Here is a 12,533-nt window from a genome sequence, read left to right on the forward strand (position 1 = left end):
CAGGGAAAAAGATCTTTGGTCTTCACCTTATCTATGTCCTCATGATTTTCTAAACTTCTGTAAGGTCAGCATCTGACACTCCAGTGGCAAAAAAAAGATCCAGCCTATCCAACCCTTCCTTTTAACTCAAACCGTCCAGTCTGGGTAACATCCTTGTAAATTTCGTTTACAACCTCTCCAGTTTAATAACATCCTTCCTAGTAAAGGTGCAGATGCAGCAGGTAGAGAAGAGGCCAATGGGATGTTGGCCTTCATAGTGAGAGGATTCAAGTTCTGGAGCATGAATGTCTCGCTGCAATTATACAGGACCTTGGTGAGACCACACCGAGAGTACTGTGTGTGCAGTTTTGGTCTCCATATTTGAGGAAGGGCATTTTTGCTCTTGAGGGTCTGCAGTGCAAGTTTATGATTGATTCTTCAGTTGGCAAGAGTGCCTTATGAGAAGAGGTTAAATTGGTTCGGATGATATTCATCCAGAGAATGGGGAGCCACAGAAAGTGATCGAGGCCAAAAACATTGAATGACTTCAAGAAGGATTTGGATATAGTGCTTGGAGCTAATGGGATCAAAGGATCAGCCATGGTCATAATGAATGGTGGAGCAGGCTTGAATGGCCGAATGGTTTACCCCTGCTTCTATTTTCTATGTTTCTAACCCACTGTGATGGGTGCAAGAGATTCAGATCCCTCTGATTCAGATCCCTCTGATTCAGATCCCTCTGATTCAGATCCCTCTGATTCTGATCCCTCTGATTCAGATCCCTCTGATTCTGATCCCTCTGATTCTGATCCCTCTGATTCAGATCCCTCTGATTCTGATCCCTCTGATTCTGATCCCTCTGATTCTGATCCCTCTGATTCTGATCCCTCTGATTCTGATCCCTCTGATTCAGATCCCTCTGATTCTGATCCCTCTGATTCAGATCCCTCTGATTCTGATCCCTCTGATTCAGATCCCTCTGATTCCGATCCCTCTGATTCCGATCCCTCTGATTCAGATCCCTCTGATTCCGATCACTCTGATTCCGATCCCTCTGATTCCGATCCCTCTGATTCCGATCCCTCTGATTCCGATCCCTCTGATTCAGATCCCTCTGATTCTGATCCCTCTGATTCTGATCCCTCTGATTCAGATCCCTCTGATTCTGATCCCTCTGATTCTGATCCCTCTGATTCAGATCCCTCTGATTCCGATCCCTCTGATTCAGATCCCTCTGATTCTGATCCCTCTGATTCAGATCCCTCTGATTCTGATCCCTCTGATTCAGATCCCTCTGATTCCGATCACTCTGATTCAGATCCCTCTGATTCTGATCCCTCTGATTCTGATCCCTCTGATTCAGATCCCTCTGATTCTGATCCCTCTGATTCAGATCCCTCTGATTCTGATCCCTCTGATTCAGATCCCTCTGATTCCGATCACTCTGATTCCGATCCCTCTGATTCCGATCCCTCTGATTCCGATCCCTCTGATTCAGATCCCTCTGATTCCGATCCCTCTGATTCCGATCCCTCTGATTCTGATCCCTCTGATTCCGATCCCTCTGATTCTGATCCCTCTGATTCTGATCCCTCTGAGTCTCAGAGCTTTGCAACCTCTCACCATTTGTTTTATAACCTCTGTGTGGCCACTTTGTCATTTAATTTAGATTAGATTCCCTACAATGTGGAAACAGGTCCTTTGGCCCAACCAGTCCACACCGACCCTCCAAAGAGTAACCCACCCAGACCCATTTCCCTCTGACTAATGCACCCAATACTATGAGCAATTTAGCATGGCCAATTCACCTGGCCTGCACATCTTTGGACTGTGGGAGGAAACCCACATAGACACAGGGAGAATGTCCAAAGTCCACACAGACAGTCACCCAAGGTTGGAATTGAACCTGGGACCCTGGTGCTGTGAGGCAGCAGTGCTAACCACTGAGTCACCGTGCCGCTCCAAGTCAAGAAATTAAACTGAATGGAAGACAATTTCTTACCCTTCTCAGTGTCATCAGCAGATTTGGCAATGATACCTTCAGTCCTCTCACCTAAGTCATTTTTATAACTGTAAATAGTTGAGGTCACAGCACTGACCTCTGTGATACACCACCCATTACAACTTGACCACATGAAATAGACCCATTTATTCCTATTCCCTGCTTTCTTATAGCCAGCCAATCTTTTTTTCCATGCCAATACGTAACCCTCCTACACCAGGAGCTTTTATTTTTCATATTTGAAATGACAACTTTATTAAATGTTTTCTGGAGATCTAGATGCAGTCTATCTTTTGGTTCCCCTTTATCTGCAGCACACTTTGCTTCCTTAAAGACTTCCAACAGATTGATCAATTCTGATTTCCCTTTTACAAAACTACGTTAACTCTGTCTGATTACCTCAAGCTTATCCAAGTGCCAGGACTTTAATAATAACTTTCCCCGTGACAGATGTTAATCTAACCAATCTATAATTTCTTGCATTCTGTATCCTCCCTTTTTGAATAAAGGAGGTTACATTTTCTATCTCTCAATCTAATGGGACTATCAGATCAAGTGAGTTTAGAAAATTAAAACCAATTCACCAACTATTTTACAAGCCACTTTTTAAGTTCTAGGATGAATCCATCAGGGTCAGGGCGCTGTCAGTCCATAGCTCCAACAATTGTCTCAGTACCACTTCTCTGGTGCTTGTGATTTTCCTGACCTCCCACCCTCCCATACCCTGGTGTGTTGCTGCTTCTGGGATATTACTGTATCCTCTAAGGGGGAAAACCAGTGCAAAATATTTGTTCAACTCACCTCCCATCTCCTTATTCCCTGTTTTATTAATTCTTGACCGCTCCCTGGTCAGCTCTGGAACATGCTGCTCCAAGCAACTGTCCTGAAAATGTTGGACAAATTCCTCATCTCGGGTAACTTCACCCATCTGACTTTTCCGTCAACATGTCTTTTAAAATCTCCCAATGGCTATCATCAGATCTTCCTGACTGCTCCCCTTATTTCTTCTGTTATGCCTTACTCGGTCGTTGCCTGTTACCCGGGAATCGCTAATATGAACCTCTCCCCACACCCCCTTTCTCATCTCCCCCAATTCCTTTATCTCACCTCCCCCACTTCTCACTCCCCCACCCCCTTTCTCACCTCCCCCACCCCTTTCTCAGTTCCCTCCCCCTTTGTCATTACTATCTCACCTCTCCCCACCCCATTCCTAACTCTTCCCCATCCCCATTTTCACCTCCCCCCCCCATTGTCATTACTATCTCATGTTCCCCATCCCCCCACCCCTTTCTCCTTGGAGTTTATAGAGACTCCCCCTTAAACGTTCAGGCAGCCACCCAACTGTGAATTCACTCCGCAGATGGAAGTATTCCGCCTGGAGGGTCAGTGGGTGAGTGGTGTCCCACAGGGATCTGTTCTCAGGCCTCTGCTTTTTGTAGTTTTTATAAATGACTTGGATGCAGAAGTGGAAGGGTGGGTTAGTGAGTTTGCCGATGACACAAAGGTCAGTGGTGTTGTAGATAGTGTCGAGGGATGTTACAGGCTACAACCAGACATTGACAGGATGCAGAGCTGGGCTGAGAAGTGGCAGATAGAATTCAACCTGGACAAATGCCAAGTGATTCATTTGGAAGGTCGAATTTGAATGCTGAATATAGGATTAAAGACAGGATTCTTGGCAGTGTGGAGGAACAGGGGGATCTTGGGGTCCGTGTACATAGATCCCTCAAAGTTGCCGCCCAAATTGATAGTGTTGTTAAGAAGGTGAATGGTGTGTTGGCTTTCATTAACAGGGGGACTGCGTTTAAGAGTGGCGAGGTTTTGCTGCAGCTCTATAAAACCCTGGTTAGACCACACTTGGAATATTGTGTCCAATTCTAGTTGCCTCATTATAGGAAGGATGTGGATGCTTTGGAGAGGGGACAGAGGAGATTTACCAGGATGCTGCCTGGATTGGAGGGCATGTCTTATGAAGAGCGGTTGAGTGAGCTCAGGCTTTTCACACAGGAGAGAAGGAAGAAGAGAGGTGACTTGATAGAGATGTATAAGATAATGAGAGGCACAATGTGGAGGTGCTGGAGTTGGACTGGGGTGGACAAAATTAAAAATCCCCCTACACCAGGATATAATCCAACAGGTTTATTTGGAAGCACTAGCTTTCGAAGCGCTGCTCCTTCAACAGGTGATTGTGGAGAATAAGATTGTAAGATACAGAATTTATAGCAAACGTTTCCAGTGTGATGTAACTGAAATTATATATTGAAAATGACCTGGATTGTTTAAGTCTCTCATCTTTTTGAATGACCATGTTGGTATCAGTTCTTAAATGTAAATCACAAAACTTTTTAAAAAGTTACATTCTCAAGTGCACTTTAACAACTGGTGTCATGTCGGCCCAGATAAGGTATTAAAGGTGTTAACGCCCTGTGAGGTTGTCTGTGCCATAATGGTCAGACTGATTCTAATCTCAAAAACGGATTTACAGAACCTTACATGGATTCGTGCAGTTTTTGAGCAAAGTAACATGTAATTCTGCAAGTATAAATTCACCCCACAAACTTATATATGTGTACGTGTGCACGTGGGTGTGGGGGGGGCGGCTATGAGTGTCTGTGAGAGGGTGTGTGTGGGAGTGTATGTGTGAGTGTATGAGAGAGTGTCTTTGTGTGTGTGTGTGTGTGTGTGTGTCTGTCTGTCTGTCTGTCTGTGGTAATGAGAGGCATAGATAGAGTAAATAGCCAGAGACTTTTCCCCAGGCAGAAATGGCTGTCATGAGGGGTCATAATTTTAAAGTGGTTGGAGGAAGGTTTAGAGGAGATGTCAGAGGTAGGTTCTTTCCGCTGAGAGCGATGGGTGCGTGGAATGCACTGCCTGTGGTGGTAGTAGAGTCAGAGACATTAGGGACATTGAAGCGACTACTGGACAAGGACATGGATGGCAGCAAGTTGAGGAGTGTGTAAGTTTTCACTCAGGAACAGGAGAGTATTGTAGAGGAGAAGAATGAGATATAGGATATTAGACTAGAAAGGATTGAGGTTAGTAAGGAGGAAGTGTTATCAATTCTAGAAGGAGTGAAAGTAAACAAGTCCCCTGGGCTGGATGGGATTTATCCGAGGATTCTAGGGAAGTTAGAGAGGATATGGTGGAGCCTTTGGCCTTGATCTTTGAATCGTCATTGTCAACAGGTTTAGTACCTGAGGACTAGAGGATTGCAAATGTGCCCTTGTTCAAGAAGGGCAGAAGAGATGACCCAGGTAGTTATAGACCAGTCAGCCTTACTTCTGTTGTAGGAAAAGTTTTGGAAAGGATTATGAGAGATAGGATGTATAATCATCTAGCAAGAAACAGTGTGATTAGAGGTAGTCAAGGCCAGGTCATGTCTCACTGTATTATGTACAGTTCTGGTCGCCCCATTACAGGAAAGATGTGGAAACATTGGAAAATGTGCAGAGGAGATTTACCAGGATGTTGCCTGGTCGGGAGGGAAGGTCTTATGAGGAAAGGCTGAGGGACTTGGGTCTGTTCTCATTGGAAAGAAGGCGGCTAAGAGGCAACTTAATAGAGACATATAAGATGATCAGAGGATTAGATAGGGTAGACAGTGAGAGTCTTTTTCCTAGGATGATGATGCCGGCTTGTATGAGGGGGCATAACTACAAACTGAGGGTGATAGATTTAAGACAGATGTTGGAGGCAGGTTCTTTACTCAGAGAGTGGTAAGGGCGTGGAATGCCCTACCTGCCAATGTAGTAGTTAACTCAGCCACATTAGGGAGATTTAAACAATCCTTGGATAAACACATGGATGATGATGGGATAGTGTAGGGGGATGGGCTTAGATTAGATCATAACATCAACAGCTGAAGGGCCTGTTCTGTGCTGCTCTCTTCTATGTTGAATGTTCTAGTACAATATAGTAGTTCATAAATGCAGGATTTGGAGGTGCCAAACATTCATTGGTCACATCTTTAAAATTAAACCCTCATATGAGATCACATTCATAAGTACAAGTGATTGTGAGTTGAATGTTCATGAATCAGGGACACAGTGTATCAATCTCGGCCACTCCCTGTGAGAGTGAGATCCCCATTCTCCCCACTTTCTGGGCAAAATGATTTCTCCTACATTCCAGATTGGATTTAACAGTCACTCATCCTCGCTTTGGACTCCCCCTTGGTCACCTCTTTGTCAATTCCTTGCATTGTCCAAAGATCAAACATCACATCACTCATATGTTTTCTCTGATTCTGAAAACTCACCCCATCCTGTTAGCTGTTCCTGATGATAATACACATGTTAAACCCTGCCCCTGGTTCCCATTTGTGGGAGATATTGTAAATTCAGCTCAGCGTTGCACTAGTTTTTCTAAGGTGAGGTTCTGCTAGAAGCTGGTACTCACTCATTTCATGCAATCACAGTGCTACAAAGTGGAAAGGATGTCTGTTCGCTTTACAATGGAGAGTGTTTGCTGAATATTAAAGTTAAGTTAAAGTCCAGGCTCAGCTGCCCAAATGGAAAGGCTGGGAGGTGAGCTGTTTCAAAATAGACACCTGTAGCAAATGGCTGTTAAATGGATACCTGAGTTTTGGTTGCTGTTTGACAATAATTTGAATTTGACCAATTAGTTTAAATTATGCCCCGGAAACTAAAACCCAATCGAGTTTAAATTTATTGTTTTGAAAACATCAGACCAATGAGACGATATGATGCTGGGGGGTTTAAAAAACACAGGCATTTTGAAAATTGGTTAGAGAGCAATTGCCATCGATGAACTGAGCAATTGCTGTAGAGCCAGAGAGCTAACTGACCATCTGATATCCTGCTCTCAAAGAAATGGCCAAGTGATGAAGTGATCAAGTTGATAGATGAAGGAAGGGTTGTTGATGTCATATACATTGACTTTAGTAAGGCGTTTGATAAGGTTCCCCATTGTAGACTAATAGAGAAAGTGAAGCCACATGGTGTGCAGGGTATTCTAGCTCAGTGGATAAAGAACTGGTTGAGCAACAGTAGATAGTGGTGTTCCACAGGGGTCGGTACTGGGGCCACTGTTGTTTGTGATATACATAAATGATCTGGAAGTGGGCACTGTTGGTATGATCAGCAAGTTTGCAGATGACATGAAGATTGGTGGAGTAGCAGAAAGCATAAGGGACTGTCAGAGAATACAGGAGGATATAGATAGACTGGAGAGTTGGGCGGAAAAGTGGCAGATGGAGTTCAATCCAGATAAATGTGAGGTGATGCATTTTGGTAAGTTTAATTCTCAAGCAAATTATACAGTGAACGGAAGAGCCTTGGGAAAAGTTGATGAGCAGAGAGATTTGGGAGTTCAGGTCCATTGTACCCTGAAGGTTGCTGCACAGGTGGATAGAGTGGTCAAGAAGGCATATAGTATGCCTGCCTTCATTGGACGGGGTATTGAGTATAAGAGCTGACAAGTCATGTTAACATTATACAAGACATTGGTTCGACTGGATTTAGAATACTGTGTACAGTTCTGGTTGCCACATTACCAAAAGGATGTGGACGCTTTGGAGAGGGTGCAGAGAAGGTTTACGTGGATGTTGCCTGGTATGGAAGGTGCTAGATATGAAGATAGGTTGAGTAGGTTAGGCTTATTTTCATTAGAAAAAAGGAGATTGAGGGGGGACCTGATTGAGATTTACAAAATCATGAAGGGTATAGACAGGGTAGATAGAGATAAGCTTTTTCCCAGGGTGAGGGATTCAATAACGAGAGGTCACACTTTCAAGGTGAGAGGTGAAAAGTTTAAGGGGGATACACGCGGCAAGTACTTCACACAGAGGGTGGTGGGCATTTGGAATGCGTTGCCAGCAGAGGTGGTAGAGGCAGGCACGGGAGATTCATTTAAGATGCATCTAGACAGATGCATGAGTAGGTGGGGAGCAGAGGGATACAGATGCTTAGGAATTGACCAACAGGTTTAGACAGTACATTTAGATCAGCTCAGGCTTGGAGGGCTGAAGGGCCTGTTCCTGGGCGGTAAACTTTCTTTGTTCTTTTATTCTTTGTTCTCTTTGTTTGTTCTGAAATTAGAAAACACTCTCTATCAAAGGTATCTTTCATGTGAAACATATTTGGCAGTAAAAAGAAAGAAGATGACCCAGGGAGATCATACGGAAGATTGAAGACAGTGGAGAAGGCAGAGACTGTGTGGACTTGAGATTAAGTTAATGTAATGTTTAATAAATGTGTTTTTGGAACAGCATTTTTATCGAGTTGTGGTCAGCTAATAAGCAGTTAACAAAAAGGGGGCTAGGATTTGTGAAAAGTTTAGTGTTCACTATTAGAGGTAAAAAATTGTTATTTTTCTTTAAATAGTGGAAATCAGATTTTACTCACATTTTATCAGATATACGAGGCAAGGCAAGCTTTTCTGGGTGTTTGGTTTTAATTAACAGAGGGGTTCGACCTCCGCGTTGTGACCACAGAAAGAGGCTATTCAGCATTTCCAATGAACATCATCACCTTGTGCCAATCTACTGCCTCCCCCCCACCCCACCCCCCCAACCCCCACCCCCCCCCAACCCCCGCCCCATAACGATTCTTACCCAGATAATCAGCAAAGGCCCCTCTTGAATGTTTCCATCGATTATGTCTCCATGACATTTCCAAACAATGTGTTGTCACAAATGTGAAATGGCATATAAACCAGATATACGTCATGTTTGAGAAAGTAACTTTTGTTAGAACTCCTCAAAGTATCACAGAAAGTACATTTGTTCTGGACAGAATTTCCGTTTGAAATTCCTGGAACTTTTGCACTGACTTGGCCACTTTCTGGGAACTGCAGGGTCTCTCGTGTCCCTTTCTTTCAGGTAGCAAGCCACTTTCTGATGCTGTTCGGTCGAATGCTGCTGTCATAGCTGACAGTGTCCTGCTCTCTCTCCTGGGTGTGCACTAACATTCAGTTCCACAGATTCAGGCTGGATTCCTGGCTTCACATGCAGGCACGTTCCACCAGGACTGGGGTCAGGGGTCAAGGGTCAGGGGTTGGGTACTCAAGACTGTGGTCTTGGGATTTGGTGAAGTGATGATATTGAAACTGCTGTTGACCTGCCGACCCTGGGGAGCTGAGGCCACTTCGGGCTGTGTAGTCCCCTGTTGTGGCTGAGATTCTCCTTGTACTGAGCCAGTCCGTTCAGCCCATTGTGAATATACTAGCTCTTTGAAAACCTGATTCACTCAGCCCCAGTCTCTCACTCTCCAGCCATCATTCTGCACAGTGAGGAGCATTTGAATGTCTGTCTACTCATCATTTTTGTTTCTTTTCTGTTTTAGGGGCCCCCTGGATCACAGCCACCTGCCCACATGCAGCCCCCCCCACACAACCCCAGCATGGGCCCCCATACTCAGGTAAGTGCAGAGCAACATTGCGAGGCAAAGGGCACCCATTCCCAATGGGGAGGGGGCTGGGCAAGGCACAGGGCAGACCCTCAGGATGGTGCGATAAATGGGGGGTGGTCAGCTCACGGGGGGAGAGTGATGGACCATGAGGTCCAGAGGCTTAGTGGGTTGGGGGGGGAGTGCAGAGGGGCTCGTGGGGGTAATTCCAGGCCGTTACTCACCAGACTCAGGGTGTCTGTGGACAATGGAGAGACAAAGTTGCCTCTGATGAGGGTGGGACAGGATGGTGGGGGCTCCTGAACAAGATGCAAAACCTGAAAGTCCAGGCACAGACCATTCCGGAACGGCAGCCTCACGTAGACCAGGGAGTGCACAGACAAACATGAGTTAGGAGAAGGTCACTCAGCCCTTTGGACCTGCTGCTATACCATTCAGTAAGAGTCTTGTTACTCCACAATATTATCTAGCCGGATAACCTTTCACCCCTGCCCTGCTTAGTAAAAATCTCTATTTACCTTCAAAATATTCACTCAATCTGCTTCCTCACCTTTTGAGAAAGTGCATTCTAAAGACTCATGATCCTGAGATAATAATTTCTCATTCTTTGTCTTAGACGGACATCCTCTGATTTTTAAATAGTGTCCCCAGTTCTAAATGCCCCACCATGAGGTAATATCCTCTCCACGTGCACCCTGGTCAGATCCTCCCAGGGTTGGATTTGGAAATGTGGGATTTTTCTCCTGAGAAAGCAGGTTAGATGGAGACTGGGGAAGTTGAAAGTTTGAAGGCAGGTTACCAGGAGCCAAGGCCAGTGAATTATGATCCATTTTACAGCTTTTGACATCTTTAATAGATGAGTTGTATAATCAGAGTCCAATCAACACAATGTAGAGAGAATCTTACTCTGTATCTATCCCTGCGCTGTCCCTATGCTGGGAGTGTTTGATGGGGGGACAGTGTAGAGGGAGCTTTACTCTGTATCTGCCCCATGCTGTCCCTGTCCTGGGAGTGTTTGATGGGGGGACAGTGTAGAGGAAGCTTTACTCTGTATCTAACTCCATGCTGTCCCTGTCCTGGGAGTGTTCGATGGGGGACAGTGTAGAGGCAGCTTTACTCTGTATCTAACCCCGCGCTGTCCCTGTTCTGGGAGTGTTTGATGAAAGGGATGTTGGGAGTGAGTGTAGTTATTTGATTGAGGGTACGAGATCAATGCCCTGAGCTCTCTGCGGGTCTGCCTTGCTGTGTCCTGCAGTTGTCAGTTTTCAGGGAGGCTCTCTGTACCTGGATTTGAGGTTGAGGCCTGTGTTGGAGGGCTGAAGGGCCTGTACTGCACTGTAATGTGATTGCTTTCTTTTTGTCCCTACTAGCCATTCATGTCACCTCGATACCCGAGCGGCCCTCGCTCTGCCCTCCGAATGTCAGCACAGGTAAATACAGAGGGTTAGAATCAAACAAACTGAAGAGTGAATCTTCCAACAGCATAGTGGGGTTTATCAGGGTGGGGTTTATCAGGGTGAGGTTTATCAGGGTGGGGTTTATCAAGGCGGGGTTTATCAGGTGGGGTTTATCAGGGTGGGGTTTATCAGGTGGGGTTTATCACAGTGGGGTTTATCAAAGTGGGGTTTATCAGGGCGGGGCTTATCAAGGTGGGGCTTATCAGAGTGGGGATTATCAGGGCTGGATTTATCAGGGTGGGGTTTATCAAGGCGGGGTCTATCAGGGTGGGGTTTATCAGGGTGGGGTTTATCAGGGCGGGGATTATCAGGGCGGGGTTTATCAGGGTGGGGATTATCAGGGTGGGGATTATCAGGGCTGGATTTATCAGGGTGGGGTTTATCAAGGCGGGGTCTATCAGGGTGGGGTTTATCAGGGTGGGGTTTATCAGGGCGGGGTTTATCAGGGCGGGGTTTATCAGGGTGGGGTTTATCAGAGCGGGGTTTATCAGGGTGGAGTTAATCAAAGTGGGGTTTACCAGGGTGGGGTTTATCAGGGTGGGGTTTATCAGGGTGGGGATTATCAGGGCTGGATTTATCAGGGCGGGGTTTATCAGGGTGGGGTTTATCAGGGTGGGGTTTATCAAGGTGGGGTTTATCAGGGTGGGGTTTATCAGGGCGGGGTTTATCAGGGAGGGGTTTATCAGGGTGGGGTTTATCAGGGTGGGTTCTATCAGGGTGGGGTTTATGAGAGTGGGGTTTATCAGGATGGGGTTTATCAGGGCGGGGTATATCAAGGTGGGGTTTATCAGGGCGGGGTTTATCAGGGCGGGGTTTATCAGGGCGGGGTTTATGAGAGTGGGGTTTATCAGGATGGGGTTTATCAGGGTAGGGTTTATTAGGGTGGAGTTTATCAGGGCGGGGTTTATCAAGGTGGGGTTTATCAGGGCGGGGTTAATCAGGGCGGGGTTTATCAGGATGGGGTTTATCAGAGTGGGGTTTATCAGGGTGGGGATTATCAGGGTGGGGATTATCAGGGCTGGATTTATCAGTGTGGGGTTTATCAAGGCGGGGTCTATCAGGGTGGGGTTTATCAGGGTGGGGTTTATCAGGTGGGGTTTATCACAGTGGGGTTTATCAAAGTGGGGTTTATCAGGGCGGGGCTTATCAAGGTGGGGCTTATCAGAGTGGGGATTATCAGGGCTGGATTTATCAGGGTGGGGTTTATCAAGGCGGGGTCTATCAGGGTGGGGTTTATCAGGGCGGGGTTTATCAGGGAGGGGTTTATCAGGGTGGGGTTTATCAGGGTGGGTTCTATCAGGGTGGGGTTTATGAGAGTGGGGTTTATCAGGATGGGGTTTATCAGGGCGGGGTATATCAAGGTGGGGTTTATCAGGGCGGGGTTTATCAGGGCGGGGTTTATCAGGGCGGGGTTTATGAGAGTGGGGTTTATCAGGATGGGGTTTATCAGGGTAGGGTTTATTAGGGTGGAGTTTATCAGGGCGGGGTTTATCAAGGTGGGGTTTATCAGGGCGGGGTTAATCAGGGCGGGGTTTATCAGGATGGGGTTTATCAGAGTGGGGTTTATCAGGGTGGGGATTATCAGGGTGGGGATTATCAGGGCTGGATTTATCAGTGTGGGGTTTATCAAGGCGGGGTCTATCAGGGTGGGGTTTATCAGGGTGGGGTTTATCAGGGCGGGGTTTATCAGGGCAGGGTTTATCAGGGTGGGGTTTATCAGAGCGGGGT

The 12,533-nt window shown here is 46.2% G+C and overlaps 1 protein-coding gene across 4 annotated transcripts in view; it reads left to right on the forward strand.

Moving 5' to 3' along the window:
• The window catches only part of ssbp4 (single stranded DNA binding protein 4), a 143,861-nt gene that overhangs the window by 87,486 nt on the left and 43,842 nt on the right, over nt 1-12,533 (forward strand). For all 4 annotated transcript variants that reach the window (XM_072594446.1, XM_072594445.1, XM_072594443.1 and 1 more), the window contains 2 exons: nt 9,286-9,360; nt 10,719-10,778. In XM_072594446.1, the coding sequence (XP_072450547.1) occupies nt 9,286-9,360; nt 10,719-10,778 (135 nt within the window). The remainder of the gene's footprint in view (nt 1-9,285; nt 9,361-10,718; nt 10,779-12,533) is intronic.

Source organism: Chiloscyllium punctatum, chromosome 24 (assembly GCF_047496795.1).
Source record: "Chiloscyllium punctatum isolate Juve2018m chromosome 24, sChiPun1.3, whole genome shotgun sequence".
NCBI lineage: Eukaryota > Metazoa > Chordata > Chondrichthyes > Orectolobiformes > Hemiscylliidae > Chiloscyllium > Chiloscyllium punctatum.